This window comes from Orcinus orca, chromosome 1 (assembly GCF_937001465.1).
Source record: "Orcinus orca chromosome 1, mOrcOrc1.1, whole genome shotgun sequence".
Lineage (NCBI taxonomy): Eukaryota > Metazoa > Chordata > Mammalia > Artiodactyla > Delphinidae > Orcinus > Orcinus orca.
Genome location: NC_064559.1, coordinates 96545883 through 96566967, shown reverse-complemented (window position 1 = coordinate 96566967; position 21085 = coordinate 96545883). Strand labels below are relative to the sequence as shown.

Below are 21085 nucleotides of genomic sequence, written 5' to 3'. Positions count from 1 at the left end.
AAATAAATAACAACTCCATGATTAGAATTCTGTACATAACCGCAGCCTAAGAATTCATTCGTTTTTAAAATAACCTTGCCCCACACCTGACTTTCACTGGATTTATGGTCAACACAAACCTTTTGGTTTAAGTGACTTCTCAAGTCATTCTCAGCGCTGCAACAGTCCTTCTCAGTTTCATCATTCTCTCCTCCCCACTCCTTTTTTAAACTACTGGTACAACCCTCCTCCACACACAGCATCTTATGCCACAATCAAAGGTTAGCTCTCACCGTGGTCCCTGGAAACACTGGACTTGAGAAAGAAGTGTGGCTTGAACTTGAATGGAGAAGAGGCCGCAGAATAGAAAAGATGAAAGGATCGAGGGGGAGAGGAATATTCCAGGAGGAATAGATCATTCTCTATGATACCCTGGTAAAAGAAAGCACTCTTCTTTTGAAACTCTGCCATAAAGTACAAACCGAAATCACTTTCCTAATTTCCTTTCCCATAGCCACAGATGGGGTTTCTAAAGACTAGGTGGTAACAAAAGGGAAATAAATATAAAAAATTAAAAGAGCAGTGAAAACGATCAGATTTCCAAAAACACAAAGCGCTGTGAGCAGCCGAGCTCTCCTCTCCGTTTCCCCTCTCCCCTGTTCACGGCCTTAGGTGTGTCTGACCCTGACAGCCAAGTGCATGGCTCGGAAGAACTGCCTGGTGAAGAACCTGGAGGCAGCGGAGACACTGGGCTCCACCTCCACCATCTGTTCCGACAAGACGGGCACCCTCACCCAGAACCGCATGACCGTCGCCCACCTGTGGTTCGACAGGACCATCTATGAGGCTGACACCAGCGAAGAACAGACTGGTGACTAGTGGCGTTGGCGGTCAGAGAGTGGAAGGATGTGGGGAATGTGATGAGTAGCTGACAGGGCGTGGTGAGTCCAGACAGCAAGAAGGTAGCTGCAAAGTGAGAGGAGAGCAGGGAGGTGTGGAGGAGATGAAATGTTGTCTCTGAGAAGCATCTGGGCGCAGAAGGGGTGTGAATAAACTCCTGCTTTAAGCTCTCCTATCCCTGCTGACAGTTCTGTTCTCTCTCCCTAGGGAATTCATTTGCCAAGGGCTCTGATACCTGGTTTATCCTGGCCCGAATCGCTGGCCTCTGCAACCGGGCTGAGTTTAAGGCTAATCCGGAGTACCTTCCCATAGCTAAGGTGTCAGGCCCAAGGGAGTAAAGGGTACCTCAGTGTCCAGGGTATAACCTGCCCTCTCCCCTCATTATCTCTTTTCTGGCCCTCGGTGATGCCCCCAGCACCCCTCCCCATTCTGTTCCTCTCCTTGACACCACTGGCAAGCCCAGGTGCCTTGCCTCTCGGGCTCATTATACCCACCCCATCCCGGCAGCGGGCAACAGCAGGGGATGCTTCTGAGTCAGCCCTCCTCAAGTTCATCGAGCAGTCTTACAGCTCCGTGAAGGAGATGAGAGAGAAAAGCCCCAAGGTGGCAGAAATTCCCTTTAATTCTACCAACAAGTACCAGGTACAGAACCGACAAAGGTAGGAAGATAGCAGTGGGGGATGGGCTTGTCATCTGGGGAAACGGGAGCTTTGCCTTTGCCTTTATGACTGAGCTGTAGAACAGATACGGTCGATACTCAGCACCCCAGGTAGGAGGAAGGGTCACCTTAAGGGAAAGTGGCAAACAGGTACAGGCAGGCATAGATGATAAAGGAAGAGGCATTCGGTCATAAGCAGACTTGAGGCTACGCCACTTGTGCAGAGAGCAGGTCATAAAGTGCTGAAATGTCCATAGGCAGCAAAGGCTGGCTGGAGAAAGTCACGTTAAAGGCGTCTCTGTGGCAACTGTGAAATTTGCTGCTGCAGAATATGTTGGATTTGCCAGTCACTTCCCTGAGGCATCTTATCTCACTAGTCATCAAATATTTCTTTTCATTCCGTGCCTGCAGTTCTCGCAGCTGCCATCAGGTAGGCGGTCAGGGCTTTCCAGAGTGTTTGCGAAGCTGTTTTCCCAGGGCCGTTTTGTCCATGATCCAGGGAGGACTGCCAAGGGAAGGAGGACTGAAGGGAAGGAGAAATGCTGAGGGAGGGACAGTGGTGGCCCTGACAGTAAAATGCATGTGAGGGACAAGAAACCCAGTACTTCCCTCCCACGTGAGAACCCTGGCACACTTTGAGGAAAGTGTGGAAAGGAGGGAACGGTGGCATCACCATGATGGGGGCTCTAGCAGCTAAGCTTTGACTCATATGGGGCAATCGTGATTTACTTAGGGGAGTGGAATTCTCCAAATTTATGTACTACCGTAAAGGTCAGACATCAGGTGTGGGTAACAGAGAAGAAATTCAACTCCCAAAAGTCAGTTTTGGTTTTGTGCCTTAAAAAACACATAATAGTGCTCACTTCAGCAGCACATACACTAAGACTAGAACAATACAGAGAAGATCAGCATCGCCCCGTCATGACAGGCAAATTCAAGAGGCGTTCCATACTTTTATATTTGAAAGTTGCTTAAGAGAACAGATCTTAAAAGCTTTTGTCACAAGAAAAAACAATTTTTGTAACTAAAAAACAAGCCATAACAGGGCTTCCCTGGTGGCACAGTGGTTGAGAGTCCGCCTGCCGATGCAGGGAACGTGGATTCGTGCCCTGGTCCGGGAAGATCCCACATGCCGTGGAGTGGCTGGGCCCGTGAGCCATGGCCGCTGAGCCTGTGCTCCGCAACGGGAGAGGCCGCAGCAGTGAGAGGCCCGCGTACCGGAAAAAAAAAAAAAAAAGCCATAACAAAAGCTATATAGATCTTTTTAAACCAAATGACCTATATTTTCACCCTGAATGCTGAACGAGTAAAAGTTAAAGAAACAGATTCATAGTTTTTTGTCTCATCTGACTTTTCATCCGTGTAATAAGATAGGTCCCCTAAGCCCAAACTGCAAACTTATTTCCACTTTTTCCTGACGTTTAGTGACCTCACTCACCAGACAGGAATTTTGTGCTTGGCAGGACCCGATTAAAGCCTTCGACTGGAAAGAATTAGGTACCTCTCCTTCCACAAGATTCAAAATAAAAGTAAAACATACCCATGACATTTGATGGGACATGAAACAAAATAGCAACCTTTCCCCCAAATGACAACGTTAGTGCCTTTTCTGAGCTACCGAATATCAAATTCAAACAGCAAAATCCTTCTCTGCACCAAGTGTGCTCGGCCAGCCTGCAGGCTACCCAGCTCTGGCGGGGCTTGCTTGGGGGGTCCAAGGAAACCCCTCTGGCTCCTTTTGCTCCGTACCCAAGAACAACCTGCCTTAATCAGCTTGTTCTTGGGACAGTCAGAGGCTCTGGCCCGCAAGGGCCATCTTAGCCTGGCGGTCGTTTGCAAGGCCTGGTCTCTTTCCGTCTCTGAGATCAAAATGAAAGGAAGAAGTTTCTCTGTTCTGATATTTCAAGATTTCTCCCATCTTTTTCACCTGTAATTTTCTATCAAGATGTGATGCTTCTGTGCTCAAATTACTAGCTTAAGCAGGTCTTGCTGCCGTCTCTGATAATCTCCGATAAATAGTCAACAAACAGGTTTTAAGCGCTCAGAAAATTTAAAAAAAATTTTTTTACAGCTTTCTCCTTACATGAGTTTAGGTTTCCCCTCTTAACTGCTTAAGTATATGTTGAATATAACAGTTTTGGGAAAGTTTCCAAAGAAGCCGTTTTAACCACATTTTACACGCAGGTTTCCCACCCAGCTTCTCCTTGGGCCAGTACAGTCTGGTCCCCTCGGTTCCACAAGCTCAATTCCTCTCATTGTGCTGATTTTGTTACACAACAGGCTACGTAGCAGGAATTTCCTGTCGATCATAAGAGGAAACCCAGAGACAGTTCCTTTTCCCAGATCACAGGAAAATGAAAAATGAAACTGATCTTATTTCTCTGTCCTCAAGTTGTCTCCTCAGGTTCCCTTCCTGACTACGCTCTCCCCTCCCCAGCTGAGCCACAGGGACCCCCAACTCGTACCGTCGAGCCCCTCTCAGGGGCCGTGCCATGTTTCCAGGAGACATGGGGCTAGAATGGCTAACCAGTTTTTGCATTGTGCTTCACAGTTTTCGATATATTCTTTTCTTTCTTCTTTTTGGTTTTGAGACGTGTTCTGTTTATTGGTAAAAAAAAAAAAATTCACGAACACAAAATAACAGTACATTCAACATATAAACAAAATTATGAAAGATGTGATTATACAAATTCTACTGGCAACACTTGGAAAACAGTTTATTCATCAGTCCCCAAAATGAACATAAAAACATAAGAAGCAACCACGATTCAGTGTCAAACTAAACAAGTCAGAATGCCTAGAGAGTTTGGTAACTCAAAGTGAATAGGTAACTTTATTCTTTTGGGAAAAAATAAAAGACAGTATTAATAAAAACAAAGCAACAATCATAAGTTTTAAGTAGACTTCACCACTAAATGTGTGATGACAGAGTTAACGAAGAACTTAGAGCATAGGTTGGTTAGGAGAGCATGTTCTAAAGTGAGTCAATTTGGGTTCTTTCCTTGACAGCCCCTACTTTCTAGCTGTGTGATTCTGGACACAGCTTAACCTTAGTTTTGTCATCTATAAAATAAAGAAATTGATAGTACTACTATAGGGTAGTAGCTGAGATGATTAAATGACAACTCATGTAAAGCACTTGGAACAGTGGCTGGCACATAGTAAGTGCTCAATAAATGTTGTTATTACTATTCGTCCTAATCCCGTCCTTCAGGCTCAACCAACCATGGTAAAGAACTGTCAGTGTTTTTCAATATATTCTTTACAAATATTATCTTTCTTTTATAAAAACCCAATGAGGTGGGCAACGCAGAACCTTTTACATTTTATCAAAGGAGCCAAGGTTTGGAGAGGTTAAGTGGACTGACCTGAGGTCATACAGCTAAGGAATCATTCCTGCTGGCCCTAGGGCACAGGTGTTTGACTCTAAGTTTTCTTTCCTGTCTACTCTGCTGTCTCTGTGGCCCCGTGACTTCTGCTTCTAGCCACCCAGGCAGAGAGGAAGCAGGGAGGGGAGAGTGCCTGGGCTGCCCTTCACGTCCAGTCTGGCTGAGAAGATAACAGATTCCTGTGCAGATAATACCAGGCTGGGGGTTCCTGCAAGGGAGGAGGGGTGGGCTCAACCAAAGGTCGGATTTGGCTGGAGGGAGGGGGGCTGCGCTGGTTTAGGGGACAAAGGAAATGGAGGTGTGACACAGCTTGCCTGTCGGCTTTACCCTCAAAAACCTTACCCTTGCTTTTTTGCCCCAAACCTCGCTCTCTCCTCCTGTTCCTCTCCTCTCCCTAGGTGTCCATCCACCTTCGGGAGGACGGCTCCCAGACCCACGTACCGATCATGAAGGGGGCGCCTGAGAGGATCTTGGAGTTTTGCTCTACTTACCTTCTGAAAGGGCAGGAGTACCCAACGGATGATGAAATGAAGGAAGCCTTCCAGAATGCCTACTTGGAACTGGGCGGTCTTGGGGAATGCGTGCTAGGTGAGGGGGCTGTGGGAGAAGCCTTTGAAGAGTGGCATCAAAACAGTCATTAGTTGTGGGGTGAAAAATATAGGAGGTTGGGGCGAGCAGGATAGAGACATAGACAGTGGAATGACTACTGGTCCTTTCTTCTGTCTCTCTCTAGGGTTCTGCTTCTTGAGTCTGCCGAACACTTACTCCAAGGGATTCAAGTTTAACACCGATGAAATCAATTTTCCCATGGATAACCTCTGTTTTGTGGGGCTCATCTCCATGATTGACCCTCCCCGAGCTGCAGTGCCTGATGCCGTGGGCAAGTGTCGGAGTGCCGGGATTAAGGTAAACCCTGGAGCATTCCAGATGCCCCTCACTTATCATAAACTGGATCAACAGTAGAAAACTTCAGACAGAGTAGGTTCTTGGTTTAACTGAACTGATTTCTGCCTCCTGAGCTTATGAGTTGCAGTCTTAAGAGAGAACTTAATAATAAGTGTCCTCTGTCGTTAGAATCCTGCCTTGCATCGAACATTAGAATCACCAGGGGACGAACACAACATCGTAGATCAACTATACTTCAATAAAATTAAAAAATAAAATGGGATCACCAGGGGAGCTTTAAAAATCGGATGCCTTGGCCATACTCCAGACCCATTCAATTAGCAACGTTCAGGGTGGGACCCAGGCATCTGTATTTTTTAAAACTTTCCTAGAGATTCTGATGTGCAGACAAATTTGAGAAGCATCACCCTAGGACAGCGCTTCTCAAACTAATGTGCATGTGAATCGCCTGGGGGTTTTGTTGGAATGCAAATCCTAATTCAGTAGGACTAGCACACCCCAAGATTCTGCATTTGTAACACGCTCCCAGCTGATGCCATTGCTGCTGGTCTGCAGGCCGCACTAGGAGTAACAAAGTGGTAGAAGGTGTCATATAAATGTACTGCTGGATGGGTTGTAAAAAGGGTGAGGCCAAGAGGGCTGGGGGCCTGGAACAGACACTAGTGAGAATGAGAAACTGAGAGCTGGGGGCCCTCAACGGACCTGACTCAGGGTGAGCAGCTGCCCTAACAGGTGTACGTCCAGGAGTAAAAGCTAGAAACCAAAACTTCTGGTTTGGACCACTTGAAGTGGTCTGAGAGTAAAATGCAGCTGCAGAACAAACCCAGAGATGGGAATTCCTCTATGGACTTCACGGGATAGCAGCAGTAAAATTCCTCTAATCCTGAGATGCTCTGTATCCCACATTTCAAATTCTAAGACTCCTATACATCTTCCTAGATTAGGTATTGTCACCTTCCCTGCTCATACTTGATATTCTGGGAGTATCTGGGAGGGCAGGTTGGAGGGAGTGGGGCTAGAAGTATTTAAGGAGAACTGGATGCTATCTGTTCGAGAAGGCTTCATCTTGACCTTTGACTGTTGGCAGTTTGTCTCGGGGCAGCCTGGGCTGCACTGAGTACAATGATTGGTCACTACAGTGGGAACCAAGGGATGGATATAGGAAATTATTCTGAGTGAATTCCCTAATTACTACAAGATGTTTGGGGTGGTACGGTTCTCTGAGGAGACAGCATGATTGTAACGCGTCTGCATAGGACAGCCACATATCTTAACACTCCTCCGTGGTTCTATAAGCTACCACGTCATACATACTGTGGGAGATAAATGGAGAAGGGGTTCATTTGCATTTTCTCAGCTTTGAGGTGGGCTGCCAGCATGAGGAATAACATTGTGGTTATTATTGTGCTTTGTGTTATTGCTGTGCACATAATAACACAGTCTAAGATTTACCTCACCTGGGAATTCATGGATCTCTTTAGCCAGAAGGAGAGTTACAGTTGTGCCTACTGTGGGGGGAGGCCCAACCAGGAGACAAAGAGGTGATTTGAGCCAGGTGGCCTGCCAGGGCAGGACACGGTCACGGCCTGAGGCAGAGCGAGCTGTGATAGGTAACAGTCTGAATAGGATTCCGGCTGGCCTGGAGCTGACACCTGAAGCAGGAGGCCTGGTGCTTTCTGGGCCAGCCCTTGTTCTGGGCACAGGTTTACATTTTAATTTCTTACTTCTTCTGGACGTGAAGCTGACAGAAATTTGGCAGACTTGGTGAGGAATTTTGAATCACACCCTTTTTCCCTCTAAGAAAATGTAAGACGTACACATGAGGCCATCCTTCAAGGAAGACAAAATGTAATGGTTATACAGGGGGTTGTCCCATAGGGGAGGCCCTTCCAAGGTCAACTCCAAAATGGTGTTGATGCCAAGCTAATGGATATGATGAGGCTGCTGAAAGAGGCTGGTTAACGGCTGCATGGCAGCAAAGTTTTTACAATTGACTGTGGGACTGGTATTTTTCAGAGCCACGTGTTCAGACCTTTGGAATAAACTTAATTTTAAAAAACTAAAATAAGGGACTTCCCTGGCAGTCCAGGGGTTAAGACTGCCCTTCCAGTGCAAGGGATGCAGGTTTGATCCCTGTTTGGGGAACTAACAGCCCACATGCTGCCTGGCATGGCCCAAAAAAAAAATCAAGAACAAAAAATCTAAAATAAAATGATGCCATCCTATTTGCCACCACCTGAGGCCCTTGGTAGTACGAAGACACTTGGCCCCTGCTATGAACACAGCCCCCTCTAAGAGCTGCAGCTGAGCCGTGAGGGCCTACAGAATGGTCACCAACACTGGACCGTTTCTCTCAGATGGGTCTGATCTGGGGGAAGAGAGTCCAAGGGCACAAGAGGGCAGCTGGCAGGACTGCGTGGGAACACCAGAGGTACAGTCAGCACCGAGAAGTTGGAAATGAAATTCGTTTAGTACTTGACAAATTCCAGAAACCACTAGATGCTCTTTACTTCAAAGGGAGCCATTCTTTGTAGAACTGCGCTTCTATTGTATGTATGCATCTCAGTGTTCTGTGAAACTGTGTCCTAGGAACTCACTCTTGGGGTGACTGACTTTGTTTTTATTTCTCCGGCCTGGCATGGAGGTGATACTTCCAGAAACTACTGCAGATCGGCCCATCTGAGTGGTCAAGCTGGGCTAGCTACCACACATGTCCTACAGGTCATTATTGATGAACCAATAGGAAACGTTCAGGGCACTGTAAGCCTGGAAGGGCATCACTGAGGGCTCAATCTGAACCACCTCTGGAATCTTCTAATCTTCTGTGCAGTTCCCTCTCAGATCCTCACCAGTTACCTCGTGCCCCCCCCCCCAGGCCGAACTTGGTGAGGCCCCAGTGCCCCACACCCAAGCCAGGGCACTGTGGTGTGCATAGCTGCTCACAGCACACCTTTCCTGAGTCTCTGGTAATCCCAGATTAGTTAGCACTCCTTCCAGCAAGCCCGCTGTGCCAGTGTGGAATGAGGAGGGCTCATGGGAAAACTCCTTCAAGGCTTATTTCCACGCTCTGGAAGTAAACAGACTGACCTTTCCAGGACCTCTGTTCTTAGTTCAGTCATAGTCAGATAGCTCCCTTCTCCCTCCCACCAGAGCCTGAGAATTATGTGCTGGGAGGGCACTTGGGAACCGTGGGCAGTGTTTCCCAGGAAGCGATCCTCCCTTCATTCTGTAATTGCTTGTTGATGGATTACGATGCGCTAGGAATTATGCTAGGGCTGGAAACTTAACAGGGAATCATAGGCACGGCCCTACTCTCTCCAGCAGGGGAGATGTGAGGAGGACTCAAAGAACAGAAGGCTAGAAGAGCACAGAGCACAAGCACCTGATCTTTGGGGAGGAAGGGGACAGGACTAGGGCTGGCCCCAGGTATCCAGAAAAGGGGTGGAATCCAGGGGCACGAGGAGGCAGTGGGAAGAAGAGAGGCAGACTGAGGATCGAAATGAATGAGGGCCTAGATGAAATTTTGCTAGGCAGATGGATTATTCCAGACGTTCCTTTATTACCACTGTTCTGCGGGTAGGTGTTTCTGTCTTTGAACTTAAAGAGGCAGATTATCCTCTGGAGAAATTAAATGCAATTCTGAATTCAGTTAAATACACCCAAATCCCTGATTTATTCTTGGTAAAACTAGAGCTCAGATTGTCCTATGTTTTATGGTCTGACGGCCCTGACCCACTCCCATGGGTTGAAGCCACCAGCCGTAGCAAGAGTTTTGATTGACAGCACAAGTTCTTGGGAATGAGCTACTTAAACCCCTGTGGAATGATAGCAGTGATCTGTTAGTTCTTAGAGAGAGAGGTGAAGGAGCCAGGACCTCCCTGAACATGATTCTGCTCCTTTTCCTTCCCCTTCCATCCCAGGCGATTATGGTAACAGGGGATCATCCCATTACAGCCAAGGCCATTGCCAAGGGTGTGGGCATCATCTCAGAAGGCACCGAGACAGCAGAGGACATTGCTGCCCGGCTCAAGGTCCCTGTCAGCCAGGTCAATGTCAGGTGAGATCCCTGAAAGAACGCAGATCTGCCATTTTTTCCCTCCATCCTTAGCCTGCCCCACCCACTAACATTTTCAGAGGTTCTTTCTATAGGTAGGATGTACAGAGTTTACTTACTGCAAAGTAAAACGTAATAGGAAAATGACCAAGCAGCTATGTCAGGGTTTTCCGATGAAGATGGGACAAAGAAGGAGGTAGAGAAGAGGGAGGAGGAGGTGGGAGAGGAGGGAAGGAATGCAATGTGCCAATCTGGGGACAGTGCGTGGCTGGGGACAAGTGAGGAGATGGGGTTGAAAGGAGAGACAAGGAGGTTATAGCAAAGATGGCTTAGAGGGCACCAGGACACCTGGGGAATTCTCAACACTCTGAACTAGCCTTTTGAAATTCCTCTCCCTCAGGGATGTCAAAGCCATTGTGGTGCATGGCTCAGAACTAAAAAATATGAACTCAGAGCAGCTTGAGGAGATCCTCCAAAACCACACTGAGATCGTGTTTGCTCGGACCTCCCCCCAGCAGAAGCTCTTCATTGTAGAGGGATGTCAGAGGCTGGTAAGGGAGACCAAGGAGGCTGGGAGAATCTGGAGGGAATCACGTGGCACAGCCCAGCCCCAAACCAAGCATAGGAATGTGTGGGCTGGGCTAGAGGAGGCTCCAGAGAGCATCCCATCGTGAACCCCTGAGACAGGCATCCATTTGGGGGCTCCCTGTGAGTTTTGCTATCTCAGGAGGTGCAGGAGAAGGAAGGGCCAAAAGGCCTAAACCAAATATGATTACATCAAGAAACAAGGGATGATGGAATCAAACTGCCCTTTGGGATGGGCCCTGAATCTGACACAATAATTATTTCACTCCCTCTGTGCTCCACCCAGGGAGCCATTGTGGCGGTGACAGGGGACGGGGTGAATGACTCCCCCACGCTGAAGAAGGCGGACATCGGCATTGCCATGGGCATCGCTGGCTGGCTCTGATGTGTCTAAGCAGGCAGCTGACACGATCCTGCTGGACGACAACTTTGCCTCCATCGTCACAGGAATGGAGGAGGGTGAGGAAGCAGGGTGCCCAGGTTGGTAGGTACCAACTTTCACCTGCTCAGACTCAGGTGAGAGTTGGTATACATTATTCTCATTCCCTTTGCCCATCCTCCAACCTCCTGTACAGACTGGGAGAAATCACTGTAAGTCAAAATTTTGCAAATTAGATTCAGCTGGTACTTAGCACCTCACTCTCTGGAGCCCTTATGAGACTGGAGGAAAGTCCAGATTTTCTAGGGATAGTGGGGCTCTAATGCAGCATAGCATTGTTTTTCTTCTCTCACGGGGACTCAAGTGGGTCTACAGGAAGTTTCAGGGTGTAGCTATACCGTGAGGCTACTCTGTACTCCACAACCTCAGGAGGACTTTCTAGCAACCTGTTGTCTGAATGATGTTGACATATCAAGATCAGCTGGAGCCTGATCTATGAATTGACTGCATGAGCTAAATTAAGCCCCTCTTTCCCAGAGACAATACCCACTGGCGTGCAGGAGAACCCCAGAATTCTGCTTCCCAGGCTCCCTGATTTCTGATTTCTTCCAGGAGCTATGTTATTAAAATCTATGACAATCCACATAATACTAATAGTTAACATTTTATTTAGACCTTGTATGATCCTCAGTATTTTATATCCACTCAATTCAATAAACTTTCTGAGTATCGACTAGGTACCAGGCATTATTCTTGATGCTGGGGATACTATAATTGGGAATCAAAACACACATCCCTGCCCTCGTGTAATTTAATTTCCAGTGGAGACAGACAGACAATAAAGTAAACTGAACAGTATAATAAAAGAAGACAAGTGCAATGGAAAAAAATAAGTAAAGCAGGGAGTGGAGGGAGGGACGACAATATTAGAAAAGGTTGTCAGGGAAGGACTCAAGCCATCTTGCAAGGCAGGAGGAATGAAGGTGAGGGGTGCCCAAGATCACAAGCTAGTTATGGCAGAAAATGGAATTGGAACCCAAGCCCAAGCTCTTTCCACTTTGGACTTTTATTTAAATTGAAGTATAGTTGATTTACAATGTTGTGTTGGTTTCTGGTGTATAACAAAGTGATTCAGATACAGATAGATACATACATATATATGTATGCACATATATATACATTTATATTCTTTTTCATATTCTTTTCACATTATAGTATATTACAAGATATTGAATATAGTTTTCTTTGCTCTACAGTAGGACCTTGTTGTTTATCTATTTTACATACAGTAGTTTGTATCTGCTAATTCCAAACTCCTAATTTATCTCTTCCCTGCCTCCCCCTTTTCCCCTTTGGTAACCCTAAATTTGTTTTCTATGTCTGTGAGTCTGTTTCTGTTTTGTAAACAAGTTTATTTGTGTCATATTTTAGATTCCACATATAAGCAATATCATATGATATTTGTCCTTCTCTGTCTGACTTACTTCACTTAGTATGATAACCTCTAGGTCCATCCCTGTTACAGTGAATCAGCCTTAATCTTCTAATGGCTTTTATATTGGCATTCTCACACATCTTTAAGTATTAACAGGCCCCACCCTGCTTAATTTTCAGAGATCAGATGATAGTAGCCATGTTGAACCCAAGAACAAAGAGTATACAGATATGGCTCGTTAATAAATCATGGCTCTAGTTACTAGTCACACAATTTAGAAACAAAACTGGGGCTGCCAAGGCCTAAGACCTTTGGACCCTTTCGTGGACTGTGACACTGCTTTGTAGTGGTCTCTCTGTCCAGGAGCTGATTTGTGGGAGGTGTGAACTCTCTGTGCTTCTCACAGAAGGTTGACCATCCTTCCCAGGCCGCCTAATCTTTGACAACCTGAAGAAATCCATCGCCTACACCCTGACCAGCAACATCCCCGAGATCACCCCCTTCCTGCTGTTCATCATCCTTGGTATCCCCCTGCCTCTGGGCACCATAACCATCCTCTGCATTGACCTGGGCACTGACATGGTGAGGACTAAGCTGGGATCCAGTTCGTGGAACTCCTGTGAAACAGACTGAGGAGTAGGAAAAATCTGTGTCCAGGGAGAGGGGCAGAGCTCGAGTTACTTCTGAGTTTCCTTCTGAACTGTGTGTTCCCTGTCACTTCCACCCTCCATCCTCCAGGTCCCTGCTATCTCCTTGGCTTATAAGTCGGCTGAAAGTGACATCGTGAAGAGGGCTCCACGGAATCCAAAGACTGATAAGCTGGTGAATGACCGTCTCACTGGCGTGGCCAACGGACAGATTGGTGCGGCCAGAGGAATGAGGGGTGAAGGGAGCGGGGAGCGGCTGCAACGGCGTGGCCACTGGACCAATCTTGGCTTGGAAGTCAGGGAGATATTTTCTTAACAAGAAACTGTGCTGGGCCCTGGGACACAAAAAAAACATTGATCTCTGATCTGCCCTTGACTTAAGAGCCTAGTCAAAAAGGAGCAAAAGTACATAAAATGATGGCAAGTTGTTCTCCAAGTGCCAAATGAGTATAGATAGGACATACTGCAGGAGTACAAAGCAAGAGGACTCACCAATCTTGAGGACAGTTGGAGAGGCCTTATGGAGGAAACAGGACCTAAACTTGGTGCTGGAAGATAGGGCTTAGACTAGTAAATGGATGGTCCGGTGTGGGGGACCAGAGGATACCTGATTGTTGAAGAGTGAATAAACCAGTTTGGTGGAGCGCTTATTCCTGATAAAGAAGTAGTGGAAAATGAGGCTGTGGACACAGGTAGCATTTATAGCGGGGCCAGCCTTGAAAGACATTTGAGAGCCATTAGAGGTCTTTGTTCTTGAGTTGCTAGATACGATAGGGGTACAGGAAAGAGATGGGGACAGAGGAGACAATCCTAATATCTAGAGATGGAAACACATAGAAAAAAAGCACAGATTTAGGAGCCATACCTATGTTTGAATCCCAATTTCACGACCTGTATGACCCTAGACAATGACTGAGTCTTTTTCGTACTTCAGTTTTCCTACTTATGAAATGTAAATGATAGTTCAGAATTGTTGTAAGAATCAATGTCCACCAGTACCTACACAGTGCACAGATCTGTGGTCAGTAGGCAAACATCAACGTCAGCCATAGCCGTGGTCCAGGCATGAGGGGATGGAGGTTTTGACCAAGGGAGAGGCAAGGGGCAGATGGGAGAGATGCGAGGGGATGAGAGGACTTGATGAGTGTCCTGGTGTCAGAGAGAAGGGACAGGGTGGAGTCCAGCACTCACTCAGCTGGGAGAGGGAACATATCCCCTCTAAGGTCCTTTCCAGTTTTAAGCTTATATGATAAAAAGATGACTCTAGATTACAGCTTAGAAAGAAATGTCAGAGTTTGGAGACAAGTCCTACAGAGATGGTGGGATCAGATCATTAATGGCATGAATCTTCAGCAATACACCTCAGACACACATCAACCCTGCTAGAAGCAAGCCCCAGGCAGCACCCCTTCCATGATCTGCCTTCTGAGCTCCTTCTCTGAATCAGGTTCCCCTGACCTGTGACTCTATCACTCACAGGGATGATCCAGGCTCTGGCAGGATTCTTCACCTACTTTGTGATCTTGGCTGAGAATGGTTTTAAACCTACTGATCTGCTGGGCATCCGCATCAGCTGGGAAAATCGATACCTCAATGACCTGGAGGACAGCTACGGACAACAGTGGGTGAGTAAAAGGTAGGGTAGTAGATTGTGACCAGTAAGAGTGAAGAAGTAATGAGGAAGAGCGAGTGTAGCAAGTTTTTGCAGAGTAGGAGAATGGAGGCACCAGGCAGACAGAGATGGTCCTCATCTCCAGTCCTACAGGAGCTTTCTAACATTTGTCCTCAATCTCCAATCGCATCAGCAAATATTCTTCTCTTTGTTTACGATGACTTCATTTCCATTAATTCCTACTGTCTGTTGTCTGTCCTTATCTTCCTGGGTCTTTTTGGCTTCCTCGGACCTGGAAGTCTACTTTGTCAATCAACTTTTGGGGGCTGATTTCTGGTTTTCCAGGTTCTAATCATCATTGTCCCAGAAATGAGTGCTTCCACTTCCTCCTGTTATGCTCCTTTTCCAAGGGTAGTCAAAGAGTATGATTTTAAATCTGAAAATGTATTTTCTTTGTATATCTCTTCCTTATTCTTCTAAACTTTTTAAACTTAGAGGATGCGTCTCTGTATTAGTCATTCCTAACACCCAAGATGAATAAGGTCCAAACTGAAGCCCTCCAACCAACAATATTTGCTTAAGAATTTTAGTGAGTATGCCTGTTTGCATCTGTGAACACTCCCATCCCAATTTCTAAGACAGTGGGAGATGTGACACCAATTTTTGCTAGAATCATAGGACCACAGAGTTCACACAGTCTACAGAGGACATTATGGTCTACTGGAAAGATTTAGTGACTTGCTTAAAGTCCCACAATGAATCCCTATAACAGTTGGACTAGAAATCTGGACTGATTCCTGGCCGGCACTTTCCCACTTCACCATGATGTCTCCAAACCAAGCTAACTGCAGGTCTCTCAAAAGTATGTTAAAATCGGGGCTGTTGGAACATTGCCCCTCATACACAGTAGGCTTCCACTATCTGAGCCTCATGAGACCAACAGATGTCGATGTTCCCAGCTACCAACACTGCTCCAGGGTCCAAAGATGCCTAGAGTCCTCATTGCTATGTACCTTGTCAACATCTCCTCAGTCCTCAGATCAAGCCCCTTGTTAGTTTTATATCTTGATACCATCTCCCTGCTACCAAGATGAAGCTTGACACATGTTTATTTACAATAAGTTAAAGATAATTAATTTGAATTAACGTCAAATTACATCAGTGACGTCTTGAGATATTGCAAAACGGGTTGAGAACAATTGACCTGCGGAATAAATGCCATAAAGGCAAGGTCTCTGCCTCTTCCACTGCTGTAATCTTCAGATAATCGAGTATACAGCTGCCCACCCAGGGAGTACCCTACATACTGCTAGATAGCTCCTTATCTTCTAAATACCTCTAGCAGTAATTCCATTGATCACCATTCTTTCATTCATTCATTCAGCAAGTATTTGTTGAGCATCTTCTATGCACCAGGTACTATTTTGTCCCTGGAATATAGTAGTGAACAAAAATGGCCAAGTTACTGCTCTCATGGAGCTTATATTCTAGTTAGGGGCACAGCGTGGGAGGGGAGAAAGATAATAGCCAAATATATAACATACTGGGTCCATGGATTTTAAGTCCAAGTCCAAGAAGTGTTGGAATTGGGATACTAGAGTAGGTGAGATGGAAAGATAAAGACAGTGATCAGAGAGAAAGGAGGTGCTTGAAATTAAAATCACAGAAAAATTGTGGCTATTGGAAAAGACAATGTCTGGAGTTTAACCATGGAAGTAAGCAGCCGGGTGGGGAGTAGAGTATACAGTTGGAGGAGAAGATTAAGACTGTGAGACCATGGTATGGGAAGGATCATCAACATGTATATTTAAATCTCCAAATCCGAGGACACAGCAGTTAGAGTGATGGTGAGTCAGGAGCTAAAATTTTCAAGTGATGATGGGAGTGGCTCAGTTTTGGTAGCTGGCTGCAGGGGATAGTGGTGGTATGATCTGATGCACAGAAATGTGCTGACAGGTCTCATTCTAACTTCAATGCTTGGCTCATCGATTTCCAGCCTTTGTTTTCTAATTGTTTAGGGCTCTATATTTCCCTCCAAGTACAACATTGACCACATCCCATGAGGTTCTATCTGTAGTATCTCATTATTGTTTAGTCCTACATATTTTCAAATTCTTTATTCGACCTACAAGTTATTTATAAACATGCTGTTTTATTTCTTTTTAAATGGGCTTTTTCTCCAGTCGAATTTAGATGCTCCTCTCCTGTGTTTCCATAGCCCTCTGTGATCTCCCTCTTGTAACCTACCTACTGTGCTGACATAGCATATTTATCTTCCCCACTGGACTCTAAGTTCCTTCTGTGTAAAATGTGAATGAAAGAATGAATAAATGGATGAGTGAATGCCTCCCCATCCGGTACCACTCTTCGGGTATCCCGTTCCCCTCTGCATGCAGATTCCCCTCTGGCCCCATCTTCCTTACCTTTTTCCTCTGACCCTGTTTTCCTCTTGAAGTCCACCCTCTTCTCTTACACCACCCTTCTTCTTAGTAAATATTTATTGAGCCATAGTACCTGCCACTCACTGAACGAAGCATGGGGAGAGGAGACACAAAGATAAGTAAGACAAGGTGCTTGCCCTTGAGGGGCTCTCACACAGGGAAGGCAAACATATAAACAACTCACAATTACAACATGGAAAGTGCTAAGACAGAGATACACGTGAAGGGCTGCAGGAATCTAAATAGGGGACCTATGTCAGCCTTGGGGTCCGGGGAGGCAGGAAAAGGAAGAGACCTTTGAGGTATATTTGAATCCCTCCTGACACTGACGGCTCCCCTCTGCCCACCCTCCCCCAGACCTATGAACAGCGCAAGGTGTTGGAGTTCACATGCCAAACGGCCTTCTTTGCCAGCATCGTGGTCGTGCAGTGGGCTGACCTCATCTGCAAGGCCCGCAGAAACTCTGTCTTCCTGCAGGGCATGACATGAGCACCACCCACCAGCCCCGACACTCCCCCGAACTGCACCCCTAACTCTCCCTCCCGACCTCCAACACACCCTTAAACATTTCCTCTCAGAAACAAGTTCCTAATATTTGGGATCCTGGAGGAGACGTTCCTGGCTGCTTTTCTGTCCTACACTCCAGGCATGGACGTGGCCCTGCGAATGTACCCACTCAAGTGAGTAAGGGGAGGGGTGCAAGGCGGGGCGTCTCTGGGCACAGGGAGAGCACATGGGAGGAGGCGTGTTTGAGCGGGGAAGTCAAGAGGGGAGCAGGCTCCACTCAGTGATGTAGAGAGAACTGCCTGTGCTCCCACAGCACATCCTATCTGGGAAGGAATTAGGGACTGTACCAAGTGATCGCAACCCACTAGACATGCAAACTTAGCAGATTTGCCAGTGCTTAACAGAGTGGTACCTTTTCTATGATAATGTGTGGTATAGCTGCCCCAGGCTACACATTGCTTGGAGCTGGTGTAATCATAAAACAGCCTCATCTATGCATGGCTAACTCTGCTGTACTTCTGCAAATCCGTTTTAATGTGCATATAGGTGGGTGAGCATACTGAAATTCTTACTGTCTGGTACCTTGTTTGGTTCAAGTCCCAAGTTTTTGTTTCTTTGTTTTTTACATTAGTATATGCTTGTGAAACTTTTCCATTTAACATTTTTATAAGGAAAAAAGCAAAACTCCCATTTCATTCCCACTCCTCCCCCACCCTGCATTGGTAACCTCTATTAATAATTTAGTGTGTAGTCTTCCAACTGATTTTCTATGTGTTTACACACTTTGCTCACCTTTCTGTCCCTTGGAGTGTTTTACACAATGCTTTGTATTCTGTAGCTGCTCAATTAATGTTTAATAAAAGACATTGGCACTGCCCTTAGATACTGACAATTCTAGGTTTGAATTTTGGCTGTACTGTGTATTATTCTATGACCTTGGACAAGCTGGTAACCTCTCTGAGCCTCAGCTTCAACTGCAAAGTCTCGATAACACACACCTGGCAGACTGTTCTGATAATTACACGTAGAAATGCATATAATACACGAAGCCTGGCATTTGGGTCCCGGCGGGCACTTTGTTAATAGTAGCACAGTTGTTGCTGCTATTAATGTCAACATATGATAGTAGACATGGTTGAGCATTAACTGTGCTCCCAAACACTCTTGTACATACTTTGACCATAAAACTCATCACCTAATACTGTGATTATTTATTTTGTGTGTTTATCCAACCTCTTTTCCCTGATTGCTTGAGCTTCTTGAGATCAAAGACCATCATGTCATCATTTTTATTTCCCCAGGACCTAGCACATACACAGAGTAGACATGATAATTGTTGTTGAATGAATGCATGACTGTATGTGTGTAACTGTTTATATTGGTTGAGGGGTGTCTGTGTGTGTGTGTAATGAACCATGGCCTAGGCCTGCCCTGTCCAATATGGTAGCCACCATCCTTACGCAACTACTGAGCTCTTGAAATATGGCTAGTGAGACTGAGACACTGAATTTATCATTTTAGTTAACTGAATGTTAAAAACTAAACCAATGTCAAATATTTTTCAATTAAATACAACTTTATGGTTTTGGTTAGACTACATTTTCCTTTAACCACTGAAAATTTAGTGTCTGACTTGAGATACACTGTCAGTGTAAAATGCTCACTGGATTTCGAGGACTCGGGATAAAAAGAAGAATGTAAAATAACTCATTAATTATGTTTATATTGATTACATGTTGAAGCAATAATATTTTGGATATTTGGGGTTAAATAAAACATTAAAATTAATTGCACTTGTTTCTTTTTACTTATTTTCATGTAGCTAATAGAAAATATTAACTATCATATGTGGCTCACAGTATATTTCTTTTTTTTTTTTAGAAATGTATTTATTTTATTTATTTATTTTTGGCTGTGTTGGGTCTTCGTTGCTGGGCGCGGGCTTTCTCTAGTTGCAGTGAGCGGGGGCTACTCTCCGTTGCGGTGCCTGGGCTTCTCATTGCGGTGGCTTCTCTTGTTGCGGAGCACAGGCTCTAGGCACGCAGGCTTCAGCAGTTGTGGCACGTGGGCTCAGTAGTTGTGGCACGCGGGCTCTAGAGCGCAGGCTCAGTAGTTGTGGCGCACGGGCTTAGTTGCTCCGCGGCATGTGGGACCCTCCCGGACCAGGGCTCGAACCCGTGTCCCCTGCATTGGCAGGTGGATTCTTAACCACTGAGCCACCAGGGAAGCCCTCACAGTATATTTCTGTCGGACAATGCTGCTCTAAGCCATCTCTCTATCATCCAAGGGACAAATGTGGTCCTGATTCAACCCCTCCCCAGAGTCCATCTTCCTGGTCTATAGAAGAGATTCAGGAAGAAAAAGATTTCACCATCTTTGCAATATGGAAGAGTGTATATATTCCCTGGCAAGATCTACCCCACATCTAGTCTCAGACCCATCCTGCTTGGAGTTTGTGTCTGCAAGGTCTAGAGAACCCAGAAAGCAAAGGAAGTCTCCCTCAGCGACTCCACAAAAGCTGGTAGACAATCTCTGTGAACACTGCATGTACCTCTAATATGGCATTTATCCCTTTCTGTTCTCACTGGCTTTTTATGCTGCCGTCTTGGGCCCCTCCGCCCTCACTCCCCAGGCTCTGACCTCCTCAAAGGTAGGGATCAACCTCCCACACAACAAATGAAATACTCGATTCCCAGGCACTGTTCTCTGCACCTGCCTTTCACTGGCCCCTCTATCTCCGCCCCCGCTGACCAGCTTTTGCTCTCTTCAGGATAACCTGGTGGCTCTGTGCCACTCCCTACAGCGTCCTCATCTTTGTCTATGATGAAATCAGAAAACTCATCATCTATCGTCACCCTGGCCGTGAGGCTCCCCTGCACCCTGGCCTGAGAGTCTGCCAGCGTCCTGAGCAGCTGCCCCACTCCCCCTGGTTCCTCTAGGCCCACTGCCCTTCTCCCCAGCTCACTGCCCAGCCTGTGCTGTGCCTGGACCCTGCCCTCTAGTCCTTGACCCCAGCACGTGGCTCCTTCCAACCCTCAGGGCCCTGCCTTCCACCGTCAAGCCTCCCACCTTGTCCTGGCTCACCCTTCTGTTTGTCTCCCCTTGAGGCCTTCCCCAGTTCACTCTGGTCTCTTCTCTTCCACAGGCTGGCTGGAGAAGGAGACCTACTACTAAACTCAACAGAGGAAGATCTTCACACGACATCAGGGTGTCCTGAGCGCCAGGTGGGGGAGGGTTGCGGTAATGAGTTTGGGAAAACTGAGAGTGCACATCAGTTGGGGCAGGGAGATGCCAGGAGGAAGAACTTTGGATGAGAGAGACAGGTGATCCTAGGGCTGGGTTGAGGGCACCATGGATAGGAGACGAGGTGGCTTGAGGGGAGCCCAGCCTGCATCTGACTGGAGTCCAGCAGGGGGCTCAGTAGCCAGTCAAGAGAGTAAATGTTGGGCTTCCCTGGTGGCGCAGTGGTTGAGAGTCCGCCTGCCAATGCAGGGGACACGGGTTCGTGCCCCGGTCCGGGAAGATCCCACATGCCACGGAGCGGCTGGGCCCGTGAGCCATGGCCGCTGAGCCTGTGCGTCTGGAGCCTGTGT

General features: G+C 46.5%; 1 protein-coding gene and 1 pseudogene across 1 annotated transcript in view; both read left to right on the top strand.

Annotated features, from left to right (window-relative positions):
- The window catches only part of ATP1A4 (ATPase Na+/K+ transporting subunit alpha 4), a 29784-nt gene extending 9118 nt beyond the window's left edge, over positions 1-20666 (top strand). Inside the window, 16 exon segments of the mRNA XM_004284448.2 lie at positions 652-850; positions 1087-1196; positions 1387-1521; positions 5325-5514; positions 5660-5832; positions 9753-9889; positions 10287-10437; positions 10758-10844; positions 10846-10930; positions 12713-12867; positions 13024-13147; positions 14412-14557; positions 17343-17468; positions 17562-17665; positions 20263-20354; positions 20638-20666. Coding sequence (XP_004284496.1) covers positions 652-850; positions 1087-1196; positions 1387-1521; positions 5325-5514; positions 5660-5832; positions 9753-9889; positions 10287-10437; positions 10758-10844; positions 10846-10930; positions 12713-12867; positions 13024-13147; positions 14412-14557; positions 17343-17468; positions 17562-17665; positions 20263-20354; positions 20638-20666 — 2043 coding nt within the window.
- On the top strand, positions 2393-2493 carry LOC117198331 (uncharacterized; annotated as a pseudogene).
- Positions 20667-21085: the final 419 nt, after the last annotated feature.